Here is a 20,548-nt window from a genome sequence, read left to right on the forward strand (position 1 = left end):
CCATATCCTAGCTATTGTGAACAGTGGAAGTAGCTGTTTTTAAAGTGTCCATGCCGGGCGCTGGTGGCTCATGCCTGTAATCCTAGCTACTCAGGAGGCTGAGATCTGAGGATCGCAGTTCAAAGCCAGCCCGGGCCAGAAAGACTGTGAGACTCCTATCTCCAATAAACCACCAGAAAACTGGAAGTGGCACATTAGCCCAAGTGGTAGAGCGCTTGACTTGAGCTGAAGAGCTGAGGGACAGTGCCCAGGCCTAGAGTTCAAGCCCCACGACCAACCGAAAAAAAAAAAAAAAAGGACAAAAAAATATCCATAAATAGTTCTGTCCTATCATCTTTTTTTTTCTTTTTTTTTTGGGTCCAGTCATGGGGCCTGATCTCTGGGCCTGGGCGCTGTCCCTCAGCTCTTCAGCTCAAGGCTAGCGCTCTACCACTTGAACCACAGCGCCACTTCTGGCTTTTTTCTTTTTTTTTTTGCTTATGTGGTGCTGAGGAACTGAACCCAGGGCCTCAAGCATGCAAGGCAAGCGCTCTACCACTGAGCCACCTTCCCACCCCTAAGACAAAAGTTCTTACCATGGCTACTGTTCACTGTGCTCCAGACACAATGTGGTAGGAGAGATAGAGAACAAAAGTTAGGGAGACCCTATCTAAAAAACAAGCAGGAGCCGGGCGCTGGTGGCTCACGCCTGTAATCCTAGCTACTCAGGAGGCTGAGATCTGAGGATCGCGGTTCAAAGCCAGCCCGGGCAGGAAAGACCGTGAGACTCCTATCTCCAATAAACCACCAGAAAACCGGAAGTGGCGCTGTAGCTCAAGTGGTAGAGCGCTCGCCTTGAGCTGGAGAGCTGAGGGACAGCGCCCAGGCCCAGAGTTCAAGCCCCACGACCGACAAAAAAAAAAAAAAAAAAACAAGCAGGATTTTATAGGGTATGCCTGTAATTTCAGTACTTGGGAAGCAAAGGCAGAAGGTTTTCAGGTTGTTTCTAAAGGTGTCCTGACCAAAAGCTAATACTCCTAAATGACAAACAAACTGAAAGCAAAATGGCTAGCAGTCATGACTCAAGCAGTAGAGCACCTGCCTAACAAATGTGAGGCACTGAATTCAATCCAATATCATTAAGGAAAAAAAGCATCTCCCAAACCCTGGAAATTAAAACAGTTTGGCTTATTAGAGAAAATATCCCCCCTTTTACAAATATTGGTTTGTATTTCTCTTAAGGGTACTTGTAAACTTACTAGTTTTTCTGCAGTTGTGAAGCACAAATGTGGCAGCCTTGTGTAGTTCCTCATTCTGAGAATCAGTTAAGGCTTGTATCATGAGTGGAAGTCCATTGTTTTTCAAAAGGTCATACTGATTTTCCTCTGGAAGATAGGTAAGAAATTAAAATAGAAGGTAATTATTATATCATAAACTATATATATTAGGTCATAATTCTTCTTTGTGAAAATTATGCATTGTTCAAACACTTTAAAGGAAAAGAAAATATAATTTCAAAAGTATTTTCAACTTAGGAAATAATCTACTTATACAATACAATATACCTAAGGCATATAAGTGATCATTTCTGAATTGCAACCACAGAGTATCATATGCATACAGAGTAAAAAAAAACTGACTTTACTTGGTTTTTAAAAGATATAAGGCAGATCCAAATTACACAGAGAAGGAGCTGAAATGAGGGAGAGGAGAGAAAAGCAAGACAGTAAAGAGAGAAGAGTAGAAAAGTGAGAAGGGGGATAAAGAAGGATATTGAACACAGAGTGAGGAAAGTGGGGATGGTTAGAAAGGAGGAGCAGATTGAAGAAAGAGTGAAAGAAAGTAGTAGGGGAAAGAAAGGAAGAATGGAAGGGAGAAAGGAAGAAAGAGAGAGGAGGAACAGGGAAGGGGAGGGGCAGGAAGACTATTAGGTAGTTAGAATCTTTGGTTGGATTGCAGTAAGCAACATGAAGAACTGGACTGAAAAGTAAAGATAGGAAAAGAGGAGCACAGGGAGGTGGCTATTGTGTTAAGTTTGTTGAAAAGTTTGAGAGACAGAGGCTTAAATTAGAAGAGTAGCAGAAGCACTGGAAAGGAAGGAACAAGAAGGTGAAAGAGAGATAGAACCACAGGTTTTAGTGGCTGCATACAAATTGTAAAGGAGAACGAGGAGCTAAAATAATTAGTTAAGTCCTAGATGACCAGGATAAAATTACTATTTTAAGTCTTTCATATGGACTGATAGGGGAGGAAATTAAAATGCTTCCACTCCCATGCTTTAAAAAAACACATTAAATAAATCCAGTACTTACCACAATCCTCAGTGCAATGCCCAAGAGTAAGTATGATGCTAAATTTTTCTTCTAAATCAAGACTTTCATGAGACAGTAATGCCAGAAGTCTTGAAACTATGTGGTATTTGGATACTATTACCCTAAAAGTAGCTATTAGTACAAAACAGATAAGAAGAATAGTAAGTATAAATTTAAAACTTATAAATATACCTATGTTTTTGGAGCTTATTCAGGAAGAACAGCAAAGGTCTATATAATGTCTAATACATGTATCATGCAACATCTAATATATATGTGTTAATATAAATTCATAATAAAATATTAACTTATAATTGCCCTCATTAACCCTTCTAAAGCAACTTTTTGAAGTATGATTTCTTTTAGTAGTTCTGTTTTCTTGTTTTGTTTTTTGCTGGTCCTGGGGCTTGAACTCAAGGCCTGGGCGCTGTCCCTGTGCTGCTTTTGCTCAAGGCTAGCACTCACCACTTGAGCCACAGTGCCACTTCCAGCTTTTTCTGTTTATATGGTGCTGAAGAATGGAACCTAAGGCTTCATGCATGGAAGGCAAGCACTCTACTACTGAGCCACATTCCCAGCCCCTTTTAGTAGTTCTGTAATGCTACCTTCCTAAAAATTAAATCTAGTCTCACCTTCTACATCTCTACATTGGTCAGTAAAGACATTCTTAAATAACCAAATCCTGCCTCATATTATTATTATTATTATTATTATTATTTTGGTCTTTCGTGGGGCTTGAACTCTGGGCTTGGGCGCTGTCTCTGCGCTCTTCAGCTCAAGGAAAGTGCTCTACTGCTTGAGCCACAGCGCCACTTCCAGTTTTCTAGTGATTTATTGGAGATAAGAGTCTCACGGACTTTCCTGCCCGGGCTAGCTTTGAACCGTGATCCTCAGATCTCAGCCTCCTGAGTAACTAGGATTATAGGCGTGCGCCACCAGTGCCCAGCTTCATATTATTGTTTAACTGACCATAATTTGACACTAATGATGCAATAAAGCACAGGTGAAACTATCCTGAGATGTAACAAAACTCAAGAAGTCCACTAGTTTACGTTATAGCTCTCATGGGGCTTTTAATAGAGTAAATATAGTCTAAAATATTAGTGTCAACAATAATGTTGTAAATTTCTCAAGAAACTGGATCTTAATTATTTTTATATCTTTGGAGCTCAGCGTATAGCAAGCACTCAAAAATTGCCTTTTTAAATTTTTTCTTCCATAGAGCCAGGTGCTGGTGGCTCAGGCCTGTAATCCTAGCTACAAAGAAGGCTGAGATCTGAGGAGTGCAGTTTGAAGTCAGCCCTGGCAAGGAAAGTTGGTCAGATTCTTATCTCCAGTTAATCACCAGAAAACTGGAAGTAGAGCTATAGCTCAAAGTGGTAGAGCACTAACTTTGGGTAGAAAAACTCAAGAACAGTGCTCAGGCCCCAAGTTCAAGCACCACTACCAGAAAAAAAAAATTTGTTTTCTTCAATACTAGGGATTAGACTCCAGACCTTAATGCTTGCTAGGCAAGTACTTTACTACTTGAGCCATGCCTCCAGCAATAACTGCCTTTTTTTTTTTTTTTTTTTGGTGCCAGGCTTCAATTCAGGATCTGGGTACTGTTCCTGAGCTGTTTTTGCTCAAGGCTAATGGTCTACCGTTTTGAGCCACAGCTCCACTTCTGGCTTTTTGGTGGTTAATTGGAGATAAGGGTCTCACAGACTTTCTTGTCCAGCTGGCTTCAAACAATAATCCTCAGATCTCAGCCTCCTGAGTAGCTAGGATTACAGATGTGCACCATTAATGCTCAAGCCAATAACTACTTTGTGAAAATCTATTTTCAGTTATTTGTGAATGATAACAGATTCCTTTTACAAGGATTTATGGGCTATCATTTTTCAGTACAAATGAGAGCCCATCATGTGTTTTGAATCTGGGGTAGACTTCACACTTATTTTTGTTGTTGTTGTTGTTGTTGTTTTTTGTTTGCTTATGTGGTGCTGGGGAATCGAACCCAGGGCCTCATGCATGCAAGGCAAGCACTCTACCACTGAGCCACCTTCCCAGCCCCGACACACTTATTTTTAAAAAGCATACTTTCTTTATTCAACTTTTATTTTATTTATTTATTTTTTGGGGTCTAGTTGTGGAGCCTGGACTCTGGGCCTGGGCGCTGTCCCTCAGCTCTTCAGCTCACAGCGCCACTTCTGGCTTTTTTCTTTTTGCTTATGTGGTGCTGGGGAATTGAACCCAGGGCCTTAGGCATGCAAGGCAAGCGCTCTACCACTGAGCCACCTTCCCAGCCCCATCAACTTTTAAAAAGTTTGTAAATTGGGTATTCCACATTCTATCTCAATAATGTCCTTTGATTTCTCATATAAAGCTTTTAGGTTAATGCTTTTTTTTTTTTTTTGCCAGTCATGGTGCCTGAACTCTGGGCCTGGGCGCTCTTCAGCTCAAGGCTAGTGCTCTACCACTTGAGCCACAGCACCACTTCCAGCTTTTTCTGCTTATGTGGTGCTGAGGAATCGAACCCAGGGCCTCATGCATGCAAGGCAAGCACTCTACCACTGAGCCACCTTCCCAGCCCTAATGCTGCTTTTTAAGTGAATTAAAAGTTTAGAGCCGGGCGCCGGGGGCTCACGTCTGTAATCCTAGCTACTCAGGAGGCTGAGATCTGAGGATCATGGTTCAAAGCCAGCCCGGGCAGAAAAGTGCTGGAGACTCTTATCTCCAATAAACCACTTGAAAACTAGAAGTGGCGCTGTGGCTCAAGCGGTAGAGCGCTCACCTTGAGCTGAAGAGCACAGGGACAGCACCCAAGCCTAGAGTTCAAGCCCCACAACCGACAAAAAAAAAAAAAAAAGTTTAGAATTACAGGATCTTAGTTTTTCTCATTTCTTTTACAATCCTGTAATATGTATATGTCCATTTTATTTATTTTCATTAGCATATATCAGCATGGGGGGATTTCATTTGGACATTTCCACTCATATGCAATATATTCCAGTCAATCCCACTACCTCTATTATTCTTCATTAGTCTCTTCATAAAATAATTCAATAGGTTTCATTGTTCTATTTTTAAACACGTAAGCCATCTACCTTGACCATATTCATCCAGGTCTGATTTTCATTCTAGTATTAGACTTGGTATTAGAAGACCTAGATATGAGTCCTTAGGGAAGTCTTAATGTCCATAAGAAAGTGAAGAACCAGAATAGATCATTTCTAAGATCTTTTTCTACTTGTACAAACTGGAAATCATGATCAAATTTAATCTACAATATCAAAACTTATCGTGCTAAATTCAACAAAATTCAATTGTAGAAATCTTACTAAGTATAAGCATTTAACTCACGATTATCAGCAATACATGCATCCATGGTTTTTGTCACCACCACTGCAAGCTTAGCATTGGAAACAGTCTTGTATGAGTCAGATTCCAGGTGCACAAGAACTTGAGACAATACCTCCAATCCACCCACAGACACAAAGTATTTCTGAACATATGCTTTAGGAATAAAGCAGAACTGTTAGTATCTCAAGACAGGTATATGGTTTCATTCAATTAATTTCTATCAAATATAACAATAACTTATTTTTCTGAAATATTTACTAAAATCCCAAAACTAAAGAATTGTTTTAAAAAATTAGGATACCCTAAAAGAAGAAAAAAATTGGGAGGATCATGGTTCAAGGCCAGTGTGGGCTCTTCTCCTCCTGCCTCTCCAAAAAAATTGAAATCCCAACACAACAGAAGAAGCTGAATATGGTGATGCATACCTGTAATCTTAACTATGCAGGAGGCATTATTGGTAGGAAAATCACAGTCTCAGGCCTCCCTGGGCAAAAATCCAAGACCCAAATTAAAAACACTAAAGCAAAAATGATAACATACTTGGCTCCAGTGGTAGAATGCCTACCTAGTGAGTAGGTCCTGAGTTCAAGCCTCAGTACTGGGACAAAAATCCCAATCTTTATCAGTGAATATACACAATCACAGGGGTATATTAATTAAGCGCTTCCCTTTTACATAATACAACTTACATGTATAGTACAAAACAGTCTTCTTGTGTTTGGAAATCTCTTTTATTTATTCATAACTGATGTATTTTCTAAGTAATATTACTAGTCTGTTTTATATTAAATGATTATTTCAGTAGAGCTATAACAAATATAGTCTCAGGAGGGAGGGTGGGGCATACTTGTAATTAAAAAGCAGAAGTAGGAGAATTTTGAGCATTTTCTTTTTATGCTTTTGTCTAAAAAATTTCAAATTATTTTTGCACATTGCAGGAGATATATACAAATATTATGTATATTTTGAGTTAAGAACTGTATTTTGTATTTATTATTTTTTACCATCACTGGTTAAAAAGACTTTTCTTTCACAGAATTGCCATCACCATTGTAAAAAAAATTAAAGATCCTAAACTGAGCATCAGTGAAAATAATTCTAGCTACTCAGGAAGCTGAGATCTAAGTATCACAGTTCAAAGCCAGCCTGGATAGGAAAGCCCATGAGACCCTTAACTTCAATTAAAGAGCTGGAAGTGGAACTGTGGCTCAAATGGTATAGTACCAGCCTGGAGCACAAAAGCTCAACGAAGAGTGCCCAGACCTTGAATTCAAGCCCCAGAACCACCTCCTTCCCCCAACACACACACAAATAAAAAATCAATAACCCTAATTTTTTTCTAATGTTAATCCAATCTTGCATTCCTAGGATATATGCTACTTGGTCAGAAGTTATTATTCTGTTGTTTGATTTGTTAATATTTTGTTAAAGACTTTACATGGGTGTAATGCTGACTTTATAGAACGTGTTGTAAAGTGTTCCTTCTACTTCTATTTCCAAGATTAATTTACACAGGTTCATTTTTCTTCTGAAATATGTGGTAGAATTCACCAAAAAAATCATCAGAGACCGAAATTCCCCTTGATGTTAAGAATTTAAAATTTGAATTCTGTTTACTAATCAAGTTACCCATTTCTTTTGTGTGATCTTTAGTAGTTTGTATATTTCAGGGAATTTATTCAAAGTTGTCAAATTACATGGCCTACATCCCTTTTAGTATATGTCAATATCTATAGCAATGTCATCTTGTCATAGTGATATTTGTAATTTGAGCCTTCAATTACAAGGTATTTGGATTTTCTACATTTTTTTGTATTTATTAATTTGTAATTTAATTCAGTTGTTTCCCAAGTATATTTTTTTATGGGTTTCTAGTTTTGTTATCTCATTACTTTGTTTTATGAGTGAATCTAGGAAGATTAAAAATGAAGCCAGACTAGTGGCTTACACCTGTATTTCTAGCTACTCAGGAGGTTGAGATCTGAGAATACTAGTTCAAAGCCAGCCCAGGCAGGAATATTTATGAGACTCTTATCTCCAATTAACCACCAGAAAACCAGAAGTGGGTCTGTGTCTCAAAGTGCTAAAGCACTAGTCATGAGCAAAAGGAGCTCAGAGACAGTGCCCAGGTCTGGAGTTCAAGCCCTACAACTGAAGAAAAAAATACAAAAGATGCTGCAGATTGGACATAGTGATGTACTCCTATAACCTCAGCACTTTGTAAGCATGAGAATAGAGGGGTTTTTTTTCGGGAGGGGTGGGGTTGTTGGTCATGGGGGTCTCAGCTCTTCAGCTCAAGGCTAGCGCTCTACCACTTGTGCCATAGCACCACTTCCAGCTTTTTCTGCTTATGTGGTGCTAAGGAATGGAACCCAGGGCCTCAGGCATGCAAGGCAAGCACTCTACCACTGAGCCACCTTCCCAGCCTGAGAATAGTTTGAGGCCAACCTGGGCTACATAGAAACTTTGAGACTAGTTTGGTATATACAGAGTCTTGTCTCAAAACGAAACATTCTGCTGCTACTATCTTCCCAATATTCTCTAAACAATATTGACTTCTAAATTTTTCTTATTGTCAAGAACCTAAAGGTACCCAAAATGACCCAAATTACTAGAATAAAACTTATTAGTCAATGAAATAATTCAACCATTTTTGTTATGCTTTGAAATGTTTCTTCACATGGCTTAGAGAACACACTACATACTTACTATTATTTGCTAGTGTAAGTCCAATAAATGAGCAGAGAGGGCGAATTATCTCAGGTTTCATGCAAGATATTAGCCAATCATTAGCATATAGAAAAAGTGAACAGCAAAATGTTTGATTCTCATCTGAAATGAGGCAGTCAATCATGTTTTAATTTAATATTTAGAAAGTAACAATTGTCATTTATCTTTATATTTATTTTTAATTAAATTTTATTTTATTGTAAGGGTGATGTCAGAAGGGTTACAGTTACATAAGTAAGGTAATAAGTACATTTCTTGTTGAACATTGTTACCCCCTCCCTTATTTTCTTCCACTTTCCCTCCACCCCATATCTTTATATTTAAATAATTAAATAATTACCATTTTGAGGATTGTTGACACAGGCACACAGAGCACTACACACTGAAGACCACAACTGATAATTCTGGAAAACCTTATTATCTAACAAATTCAACTCATGTTTTGAAAGAACTGTCCTATTAGGTTTAAAAGGAAGCAAATTAAGATAAATATATTAAGGTCATAAGCAATGCCCAATTAACAACAAGAAATTTATATTTGCTTACCTGAACAATTCTGACAGAATGGTAATACAACCTGTTTCTCTCACAAGTGTTTGTCCACACCCTTAAAAAAAAGCCATATGTTACATGAATATAATTTCTATTAGAAATGATTTTAAAGAAATGTAAAACATTTATGTTCTATTTCAATAAATATCTAGCTTTTAAGCTGCTTTAATGTAGTAAAGGCTACAACACAAAATTATAGTAAATAAAAATCTATAATCAAGATTATTATGGAAAAATAACTTCTTTTGCTTAAAAGATTGACAATATTCAAATTTCATCTAAAAAATTACTAAACACTTTTGGTTTATCTTAGGGGAGGTTTTGATTTTCGTGTGTGTGCTACGCTTGAACTCTAGGGCTTTGAGCTTGCACTTAGTTTTTTTCTGTTTAAAACTGGCACTCTACCACTTGAGCCACAACTCCACTTCCATCTTTTGCTGGTTAATTGGAAGTAAGATTCTCTTGGCTATGTCTGCCTGGCTAGCTTTGGACCTTGATTCTCAGATCTTAGCCTCCTACGTAGCTAGGCTTACAGGAGCGAGCCACTGGGACCTGGCTAAAACTTACATTTAAATCATGGTTCTCTGGTATAATATGAAAAAGTGTTTCATATTGTAGCACAATAAATTAATTTAACCTTTTAATTTTTTTTATTTTGTTGGGCATAGGGCCTCAACTCTGGGCCTGGGTGCTGTCCCTCAGCTCTTCAGCTCAAGGTTAGGGCTCTACCACTTGAGACAGCTCTACTTCTGGCTTTTTCTGCTTATGTGGTGCTGAGAAATCAAACCCAGGGCCTCATGCATGCAAGGCAAGTACTCTACCACTGAGCCATCTTCCTAGCCTTCAACCTTTTTAATTTTTCCAAAAGAGGAAGAAGTAAATCTAGAAGCATTTTAAGTACCTAACAATTAGAATTAAATTCAAAAATAATCTTGACCTCAGCAGTAGATACATGTGACTATTCTATACTATACTTCTACCTTTTTTTTATCTTTTTCTTTTTTTGACAGTCCTGGGGCTTGAACTTAGAACTCTGGGCATGGGCAGTGTCCCTGAGCTGCTTATGCTCAAGGCTAGCACTCTACCAATTAAGCCACAGCACCACTTCCAGCCTTTTCTGTTTATGTGGTACTAAAGAATAGAACCTAGGGCTTCATGCATGCTAGGGAAGCACTCTACCACTAAGCCACATTCCCAGCCCTATTTCCAACTTTTCTGTGAATGTAAAACTTATCCCCAAATAAAAACCAGTACTGCCTAATACACAGTAAACTCTTTAAGTAGGCAATTAAGTAAAAAGTCAACCAAATGAATTCATTTCAATGCTCCTTTAGTAGTACAACTTACTTTACTCTTTTTAAAATTATGTATTAATATATAAAATGATTAAACATATACTTTCCTTAAAGTTAGTATTTATTAAAAGTCAATCAGGTTAAAAAAAGATACTAGCCAGGTGCCGGCAGCTCATGCCTGCAATCCTAGCTACTCAGGAGGCTGAGATATGAAGATTGCGATTCAAAACCAGCCCAGGCAGGAAAGTCTGTGAAACTCATCACTAATAAACTACTCAGAAAAAGACAGAAGTAGTACTGTGGCTCAAGTGGTAAAGCACTGGCCTTGAGCCAGTGGCTAGAAGCTCAGGGATAGCACCCAGGCTCTGAATTTAAGCCCCAGGACCAGCAAAAAGAAAAAAAAAGATACTAATATAAGGACTAGAATGATAAATAACTACCCAATTTATTATTTTAAATGTTTTAAACATTCATGAGAGAATTTACTTACTATTATTTGAAACCAGGACCAAAATAACATAGACAGACATTCTTTTTAAATTTGTGTTTGAATCATCATTAGATAAGAACAAGATTAAGTCTTCAAATAAATCTGAAGTACACAAAGTTTGCTGGCTGTAAACTGAAATATAAAATTTAATTTCAATGCAATAGTATATAACAATTATAAAATATGTGAACAAAATATAAATTATTGCAATATTATTCAATATTATTACAATATATTACATTATTATTACAATATTATCAAACAGTTCTCACTTGACACTTATTAGAAATTCTGACAAAATTTCTGATAAATTGATATGTGCTTAAGTAGCAGACCAATGCAGCAGTAGACCAAGCCACAGTCTCTAATTAAAAGTGTTACACTAGAATTTATAATAAAAACCTAAGTAAATAAAAACTTAGACAAGGAAATTTAAGAATAAAACAAAATAAGAAAAACAATTTAAGAAAATTCAGAAATATGCTTTGAAAAACAAATGGACAAAATGTATAATATTTCTTCTGAGACTTTTCTAGGGACTAAAGTCTTTTCAAAATTCAACAATGAGCCTGGGCACTGGTGGCTCATGCCTGTAATCCTAGTAATCAGAGGCTGAGATCTGAGGATCAAATTTTAAAGTTAGCTTGGGGAAGGAAACTCCATGAGACTCCAATTAACTGCCAAAAAAGCTGGAAATGGAGCTATGGCTCAAGTGGTAGTGTGTTAGCCTTGAGCACAAAAACTCAAGGACAGCGTCCAACAATCCTTCCAATCTCAACCTTCCCAACCATCCCAGCCTGGATAACAGGCACACAACCACTGCACTCATCTACTGATTGAGACTTTTTGCCCAGGCTGTCTTTGAAGCATGACACTTCCTGATCTCTGCCCCCAAGCAGCTAGGATTATAGGTGTGAGTCCTCTCTCCCTTTCTCCCCTCCTTTACCTCTTTGGTGTGTGTTGGTCCTGGGTTTGGATTCAGGACTTGGCCTGAACTTTTTGCTCAGGGCTAGCGCTCTACCACTTGAACCACAGCTCTACTTCTGGCATTTTTTTTGGTGGTTAATTAGAATAACTGTCTCACAGACTTTCCCACTGGGATTAGCTTCAAGCCACATCCACAGATCTAGGATTACAATTGGAAGCCACCAGCTCTCAGCTCCCTGATTTCTTTTTAGATGCTCATAAAATAAGCAGAATTTTAAAAAACTATTTGGAATCTTGGGGTGTAGCTCAGTGATAAGAACAAGTGCTTAGCATTCCTAAGGCCCTGGGTTCAATCCTTAGCATCGTAAAATAAAATTGGACATAGTAATACAATCAGCATTTTGCCAAGTGCCTAGAACCAGCTAGAAAACTATCTCAAAGGCAAGGACTAAAAAAATCCATCCCTGTATCCTCAATGTCTAGCACAGAACTTGGGGCTGGTTCTTAATAGCTGATAAGAAATTATTAATGAGGTTGGGAATGTGGCTTAGTAGTAGAGTGCTTGCCTAGCATGCATGAAGCCCGATGTACAATTCCTCAGTACCACATAAAAACAGAAAATGCTGGAAGTGGTGCTATGGCTCAAGTGGTAGAGTGCTAGCCTTGAGCAAAAGCAGCTCAGGGACAGTACACAGGGCCTGAGTTCAAGCCCCAGGACTCGCAAAAAAAAATTATTATTATTATTATTATTTTTGGGTCCGTTCGTGGGGCCTGAACTCTGGGCCTGGGCGCTGTCCCTCAGCTCTTCAGCTCAAGGCTAGCGCTCTACCACTTGAGCCACGCCACTTCCGGCTTTTTTCTTTTTGCTTATGTGGTGCTGAGGAATCAAACCCAGGGCCTCAGGCATGCAAGACAAGCGCTCTACCACTGAGCCATCTTCCCAGCCCCTCGCAAAAAAAAATTATTAATGAAAATATAAAAATATAAGGCTGGTTTGACAAATTAAATGGTTGATATTCAATCTTATTATTTAAGGTGTGTATAGATATAGATATAGATAGATGGCAGGAAAATATTCTTGTCAACATGAATTTCTGTGCCCAAAGCATTTAATGTGGTTGTTTGTGGATTATCTTCATCTTTTAAGTACCCACATAAAACTATTCAAACATGGAAATAATTTAATTCTAAAACAATAACAGTATTTATATTAACTTAATTATTAACTATTAATACTAGTTATTACTATTGTTTTGGGTGTACTGGGATTTGAACTCAAGGATTGTCAGGTGATATTCTACCATTATAGTCAGGCCCCCAGCCCTTTTTGCCCTGACAATTTTTTGAAATAGGGTACTTTTTTTGCCCAGGCCAGCCCAGACCATGATCCTCCTATTGTTGATACCTGCTGTACCTGCGATAACAGGTGCACACTGCCATATACAGGTTTTTCTGTTGAGAGGGGTCTTATAAACATTTTGCTCAGGCTGATCTCAAACTTTGATCTTCCTGCGTCTTTACTATGACATTATAAAACAATTTTCAAGTACAGAATAACACAATACTGAAGAATAAAAAAGACTTATTATTTTACCATTTTCTTCTGCAAGAGCACCTAATGTAAATAATGCTGCTTCTTTAACCATACTATGTTCACTTGACTTTGCAAGGTTTTTTACAAATATCAGACCACCAATTTCCCGAAAATAAACACCTGCATCACCTGTAGGATGTATAGACAAAACAAGGCATATTTGATTATTATTTTGCTATGGATTTAAAAACTCAGAGAATTAATATAGCACATAAAGTGAGAAGAACAATGCATATTTGATATATCACAGTACTAAAGAACTAGAATTATAAATAAAAGTTCATTATCATGTCTTACTGTTTTGTTGACAAATTGAATGAATAGTAACTAAAGCTTCCTTCTGTGAAATAGAATTGTCCATTTGATATTTCAGACACTCCAATAATAAGTCCAGGTCAGTTTTCATTTCTGGAGAAAAAACATACAATAAACAAGATTTTTTCAATAATAAATGTTTATTTATTTTTCCAATGTTAATTTATAGTTACACATCTTTGGAATTGTTATTAATATAACTATTATTATTGTTCTCAAATAGACTTAAAAAAATTTGGTGCGCTGGGGCTAGAACTCAGGGTCTGGGCCTGTCCTTGAGCTGTTTCACTCAAGTCTAGCACTCATCACTTCAGCAACAGCTCCACTTCTTGCTTTTTGGTAGAGATAAAAAGTCTTATAGGCTTTCCTGCCTGGGCTGGCTTTGAAACACATTCCTTAGATATAGTCCTGAGAAGCTAGGATTACAAGTGTGAGTCACCGGCACCTGGTATAATGATTGATTTTTAAAATAGTAAAACATATTACTTTCATGATCTGACGAACAACAAAGACATATCTTAAAAAAAGATGTTCTTTAAATAAAACTTAAATTTCTTATAGTACTTTGTTTTTTCTTTTCCATGAAAAGAAGAAAATACAAATATTTATTTTGTATATGTGTTGGTACTGGGTTTGAACTCAGGACCTGAGCATTGCCTCTTAGTTTTTTCACTCAAGGTTGGTGCTCTACCATTTGAGCTATGGCACCATTTCTGGCTTTTTGATGGTTAACTAGAGAGTCTCACAGATATTCCAGTCTGGGCTGGCTTTGAACCTCCATTCTTGGACCTCAACCTTCTTGAGCAGCTAGGATTACAGGTATGAGCCACTGGCACCCAAGTTACAAATATTCTTCTTAAGTGAACATACAATGGCTTAAGTACATACCATTTAAAGGAAATAAAAATGAATGTGTGAGGTGCTACTACAACAGTAATTAGGGACAATTTCATAATACTTGTGTGTAAAGAAGGGTCTAAAATCAGTAACTTCAGCTTCTTCCTTAAGAAACTAGAAAAAATAAAAAAAGCAAATTAAGCCCAAAGTAAGGAAAAAAGGAAAGTTATCAAGAAATTGTAAAGAAAGCTGAAATCAGTAAAATAGAAAAACAGTGGAGTGCAAGGTGCTGGTGGCTCACACTTGTAATCCTAGCTACTCAAGAGGCTGAGATCTGACGATAGTAGTTCAATGCCAGACCAGATAGGAAAGTCCATGAGATTCTTACCTCCAATTAACCACAAAAAAACTTAGTGTCACTGTGACTCAAAGTGGTAGAGTGCCAGCCTTGAGCAAAAAAGCTCAGGGAGCTGGGTGCCCATGGCTCACGCCTGTAATCCTAGCTACTCAGGCTACTCAGGAGGCTGAGATCTGAGGACCGCAGTTCAAAGCCAGCCCTGGCAAGAAAGTCCGTGAAACTCTTATCTCCAATAAACCACCAGAAAACCGGAAGTGGTGTTGTAGCTCAGGTGGTAGAGCGCTAGCCTTGAGCTGAAGAGCTAAGGGACAGCGCCCAAGCCCAAAGTTCAAGCCGCACGACAAGGACAGTACCTAGGTCATGAATTCAAGCCTCACAACCAATCAAAAAAAGAAAAGAAAGAAAAACAATGGATCAACTTATTTGAAAAGATATTTGATAGTTCTGTAACCAAACTGATTATATAAAAAAGAATATGCAAACTATCAGTATTAGAAATTAGAGAGAAGGAATCACCACAGATCCTACGGATACTTTAAAGGTAGTGTTTATGCATGTGATACCTATAGATCAATGATTTATGTGACATAAAGAAATTGTTGGAAAGATACACATCACCAAATTCCCTCCAAAAGAAATGATAACTGACTGGTAATATAGCTAGGAAAGAAGCTTAAGTCATCGTTTAAAACCTTTCCTTTCCATTAAAGCTAGGCACCAGTGGCTTATACTGGTAATCCTAGTTACTCAGAAGCCTGAGATCTGAAGATACCAGTTTAAAGCCAGCCCATGCAGAAAAATCCAAGAGACATTTGTGTGTGTGTGTGTGTGTGTGTGTGTGTGTGTCTGCGTGTATGTATGTGCCTGCATGTGCTGGTACTGAGGCTTGAAATCAGGCCTGGGCCACTCTCCCTGAGCTTTTGTGCTCAAGGCTAGTGCTGTATCACTTGAGCGACAGCTTCTCTTTCAGCAATTTGGTGGTTGATAGGAGATAAGAGTCTCATGCACTTTTCTGCTCCAGTTGGCTTCAAACTGCAGTCCTCAGATCATAGTCTCCTAAGTAGCTAGGAATACAGGCATGAGCTACCCGCACCTAGCTCAATTGTTGGTGTGGTTTTTTTGGTGGTGGTTGGTTTTTGTTTTGTTTTGTTTTTGAGACAGGATCTTGCTGTAGCCTAAGCTGGCCTCAAGCTCAAGATTCTAGTGGGTCACAAACTGGAGCACCTGGAATTATAGATGTACATCATTGTACACACCTCCCAGCTTCCCAATTCATTCTATGAAGTTAGCATTATCCCTTTACAACAAAACCATTAGGAATAAAACTACAAACCAATTTCCCTTGTGAACATACACACAAAATGTCTAAACAATTTTAGTAAAACGCATACAATAATATTTATTTTCCTTCTTGGCAGCACTGGGCTGCCACATTTGCTAGGCAGGCACTCTACCACTTTCCATGCCCCAGCCCTTTATTGTTTTAGCCATTTTTTAGACAAGATCTCACTTTTTTTTTTGTAAGGGAGTTGTTTTGGCCCAGAGGCTGGAAGACTATGATTCTCCTACCTATGACCTCCCGTGTCACTAGTATCATAGGGCTTGTATTGAGATGGAGCCTCATTAATTTTTGTTCAGGCTGAACTCAGACCATGATCCTGTTCAACTCTTCCCCAAATAATGAGATTACAACACAAACCACTGAACATAGTCTTTTTTTTTTTTCTTTTTGGTCAGTTGTAGGTCTTGAACTTTGAGCCTGGGTGCTGTCCCTGAGCTCTTCAGCTCAAGGATAGCACTCTACCACTTGAGTCACAGTGCCACTTCCAGTTTTCTGGGGGTTTACTGGAGATAATACTCTCACGGACTTTCCTGCCTGGGCTGGCTTTGAACTGCAATCCTCAGATCTCAACCTCCTCAGTAACTAGGATTACAGGCATGAGCCACTGGCACACAGCTGAGCATAGTCTTTCATATTCTTTTGTATCCAGTATCTTATGGCATTCTTAGTATCAGCATGTCTTTTCTCATGTCAGTTTTCTAAAGCCAGGTGACAGGTACAGAACAAGTGTTCAATATTCACATAAACTACTGAATGGTTCATTCATCCCTTGGATTTTAAATATTTTAAATTAAAAATTTTAAATGTTTCTCAAATATATCATAAACTCATTTTGTATATATGATCCATGAATTTCTCACCTTGCATTTTCTTTGTGTCCTCATTTTCCATTTTTGTTGGTATTTTTCTTTATATTTCATCTATAAAATAAAGAATTGTGAAAATTATTTTCACAATTCAAATTAATTTTTAAGAATGTCAAAATGCAAAGGCAAAGGAGGAAAAAAAATAGCTTTCCAGAAGGCAGAAGACCAGGGATTAAATCTGTAACTTATTAGTGTGACACTAGATAGGTTGCTTCAATTCTCTGAGGTTGCATTTCCTCATATGTGAAATATTACTGATGTTCCCACTTCATGTTGTTCCAAGAATTAAATATGAAAACACATACACCTAGAATTCTAAGGAACTATAGACATCTAACTTATTTATTTATTTATTCATTTTTGTACCAGTCTTGGAGCTTGAACTCAGTGCCTGGGCACTGTCCCTGGTCTTCACTGCTCAAGGCTGGCACTCTGCCACTTGAGCCACAGCTCCACTTCCATCTTTTCTAGTAGTTAATTGAATAGTTTCCAGGGCTTTCCTGCCAGGGATGGTTTCAAATTGTGATTCTCAGATCTCAGCTTCTTGAGTTGCTAGGATTACAGGTATGCACCACTCACTCAGCTTCAACCAAAATTTTAGATCTGTGGTATTTTCTCTCCTGAGAATCTTCATTTCAGTCTCAAATTAGGCACTTCTCCAAGTGTTAGAGGTTTAAAACCAGACATAGGCTTAAGTTCTCTATAGCCCAATTTCTCTCCATAAGCTAAAGTTCAATGCTAATTTTTTTTTTTAAAAAAGTCTATTCCTGGGCACTGGTGGAACTGCCACTGTTAATTAGCTGACAGGGGACTCCAGTTTAGAATCATACATGGCAGAAAAATGTTCTCTAAAAAGAGAGGCAAGGAGAAAAGTACTAAACATAAAAATATAAATACTAAACAAAATTATAGACAATGTGTCCAGGGTACTGGGAATCGGTTCAGTGACAGACATCCCTAATATCTGCAAGAAAGGCAGGCAAATTCTGCCCTGCTGCCTCAGTTCCCCATACCACCACCAAAGCCAGGCTCACCCAAAGAGCTGAAAGGACTCCTTTGGCCAAGCATGGATGGTCCTGCAGACTCTGCTAAGGCCGCAGTTCTCAAGTGGGAGCTGGTTAGAGGTGTGAGTCAGGGTGACTCCTCGGCATACTTCACCAGACCTTGGGCTCGACCTTGAACACGTAGTCCTGCCCTCCTTCTGAGAAACAAACCATCTCTGGATCTTGCCCGTACCTCCTCGCCCCCAAAGTGTCTCTCTCTCTCTCTCTCTCTCTCTCTCTCTCTCTCTCTCTCTCTCTCTCTCACACACACACACACACACACACACACACACACACACACACACAATCATGTGGGAAGCAGCTGGGCATGAAGAGCTCCCTACCCTCTACCCCCTACCCCCCTTTCCCACTCCAGAAGTTATGGCGGCCGCGGCTGGGCCTGGTGACCGCTAGGTAGGCCCAGTCCCCTCAGCTCAACCCATCCCCTCCTCGGTTGGTAGAGTTCGGTAGGTGCCGCAGCCTTGAGGCACCCTAGCCGCTAAGAGGATAAACAGGCCAAGGGAAGCAGTCAGCCGAGCTCCCAGGTGGGCTGAGGCGAGGCTGCGGGCATGGCCTTTACCCTTGAGCTGAGGAGGACCAGGCGTTACCAGCCTGCTCTCCCTCGAAGCCGGACTGGGCTTCCCAGCTCTGCAAGCAGACTCACTTCCGCGGGCGGGACTTCCGGCCCAAACGCCCTTCCCTCTGGTGATTAGTCAGTATCTGTTTGTGATGGCGCTTGGGGGGTTGAGGACGAGTAACCAGGCGTGCAGGTGCGAGGAGTTTGGTTGGAAGAAAGCCCCAACTGGAAGGGGATATACCCGCCTCTTACTGACTTGGTGTTTAAAGCTTCTTGGCTCCAGAGTTAGCAAGCCCCGTGGCTGTGATGACTACGCATGCGCAGCCCATCGGGCAGGCCTCCTCTTTCCACTTCCTAGTATCCAGGAATTCTTTCTTTGCCTTGGGCATTCCGTTTTGCCCTGCGGAGTGACCTCAGCTCAAACTAGGCACACTTCCCTATCTAGACCACAGATCTAGTACTTCAGGGTCTCAAATGAGGTCGATGCCACATCTTACCTAAAGGGTCCTGTCCTACTTCCTTTCTAACAAAATCCACTCCACCACAGTGTTGAGAGGTAGTGCCTGCAGTGGGAAAGGTCAGCTGATATGAACAGCTAACCAAGGCCTTGACCATTGGGGTTTTAGGAAACCAGATCCCTGAGAAGCACCAACGTTGGCAAAGTCATTCAGGTGGCTCTAGCCTCAAGAAAGTGACTCTAGTCAGTTTAGGGACCTTGAAGTACTAAGTCATTTTAACACCTCCTCAGCCATATAAAAAGTCAGAAACTAGGCTCTGCCTCCCTTCTTCTGGATTCCAAGTCAAGATTCTCACACTCTAACATGCTAGTTGTCACTGTTAGTTAAAAGTGATTATTAACACTATTATTTTGGTTTTCTGCGACAGGGTCTATCATGTATTTCAGGCTGGCCTGGAATTCAAAACCCTCCTGCCTCAGAATCCTAAGTGCTAGGATAACAAGCATCTCCTATTACACAAGGTTCAAAATAACTTTATTTATATTTGGTGCCAGTCCTGGGGCTTGAACTCAGGGCCTGGGCACTGTCCCTGAACTTCTTTTGCTCAAGGCTAGCACTCTATCACTTGAACCACAGTGCCACTTCAGACCTTTTCTGTTTATGTGGTACTGAGGAATCAAACCCAGGGCTTCATGCATGCTAGGCAAGCACTCTTACCAGTAAGAAATGAAATTTAGCCATGTACTTGTGGCTAACACCTGTGATCCTCGCTACTCAGGAGGCTGAGATCTGAGGATCATGGTTCAAAGCCAGCCCGGGCAGGAAAGCCCATGAAACTCTTATCTCCAATAAACCACCAAAAAACCTGAAGTGGTGCTGTGGCTTAAGTGGTAGAGTGCTAGTCTTGAGCTGAATTGTTAAGGGACAGCGCCTAGGCCCAGAGTTCAAGCCCCACCACCACCAACAAAAAAGAGATGTAGAGCTGGGCAGTGGTGGCTCACATCTGTAATCCTAGCTACTCAGGAGGTTGAGATCTGAGGATCACCATTCAAAGCTACTCAGGAGGTTGAGATCTGAGGATCACCATTCAAAGTCCTGGCAGGAAAATTCAGGTAATTCTTATCAACCAGAAATAGTGCTGAGGCTCAAAGTGGTAGGGCACTAGCCTTAAGCAAAAGAGCTCAGGGATAGTGTCCAGGCCCCGAGTTCAAGCGCCACGACCAACAACAACAGAAAAAAAAAAAAAAAAAAGGAAGAAAGAAAAAAAAAGAAAGGATTATATGTAAACAGGAACTCTTGACTGTCATTTCAGCTACTTGGCAGAGATAGGGAAGATCACAGTTTGACACTACCTTGTGCAAAAAGTTAGCATACCAATCAATCAACATCAATCAAAAAGTTAACATATCAATCAATCAAACTGAGCATGGTGGTACAGAGTTGTGGCCCCAGCAACATGGAATAGGTAGTATAATTATAGTCCGAGGCCAGCCAGAACAAACAGCAATACCCTACCTAAAAAGAACCT

General features: G+C 39.5%; 1 protein-coding gene across 1 annotated transcript in view; it reads right to left on the minus strand.

Annotated features, from left to right (window-relative positions):
* Nucleotides 1-18,622, minus strand: part of LOC138806878 (telomere repeats-binding bouquet formation protein 1-like) — a 38,521-nt gene extending 19,899 nt beyond the window's left edge. Inside the window, exons 1-12 of the mRNA XM_069992288.1 lie at nt 18,566-18,622; nt 17,977-18,143; nt 16,937-16,996; nt 13,522-13,632; nt 13,225-13,353; nt 10,704-10,835; nt 8,913-8,973; nt 8,707-8,822; nt 8,346-8,468; nt 5,637-5,789; nt 2,292-2,423; nt 1,239-1,364 (exon numbers count right to left, since the gene is read on the minus strand). Coding sequence (XP_069848389.1) covers nt 1,239-1,364; nt 2,292-2,423; nt 5,637-5,789; nt 8,346-8,468; nt 8,707-8,822; nt 8,913-8,973; nt 10,704-10,835; nt 13,225-13,353; nt 13,522-13,632; nt 16,937-16,967 — 1,114 coding nt within the window. The 5' untranslated portion in view covers nt 16,968-16,996; nt 17,977-18,143; nt 18,566-18,622. The remainder of the gene's footprint in view (nt 1-1,238; nt 1,365-2,291; nt 2,424-5,636; nt 5,790-8,345; nt 8,469-8,706; nt 8,823-8,912; nt 8,974-10,703; nt 10,836-13,224; nt 13,354-13,521; nt 13,633-16,936; nt 16,997-17,976; nt 18,144-18,565) is intronic.
* Between the last annotated feature and the right edge of the window lie 1,926 nt (nt 18,623-20,548).

This window comes from Dipodomys merriami, unplaced genomic scaffold (assembly GCF_024711535.1).
Source record: "Dipodomys merriami isolate MVZ:Mamm:240054 unplaced genomic scaffold, mDipMer1.0.p SCAF_41, whole genome shotgun sequence".
Classification (NCBI taxonomy): Eukaryota; Metazoa; Chordata; class Mammalia; order Rodentia; family Heteromyidae; genus Dipodomys; species Dipodomys merriami.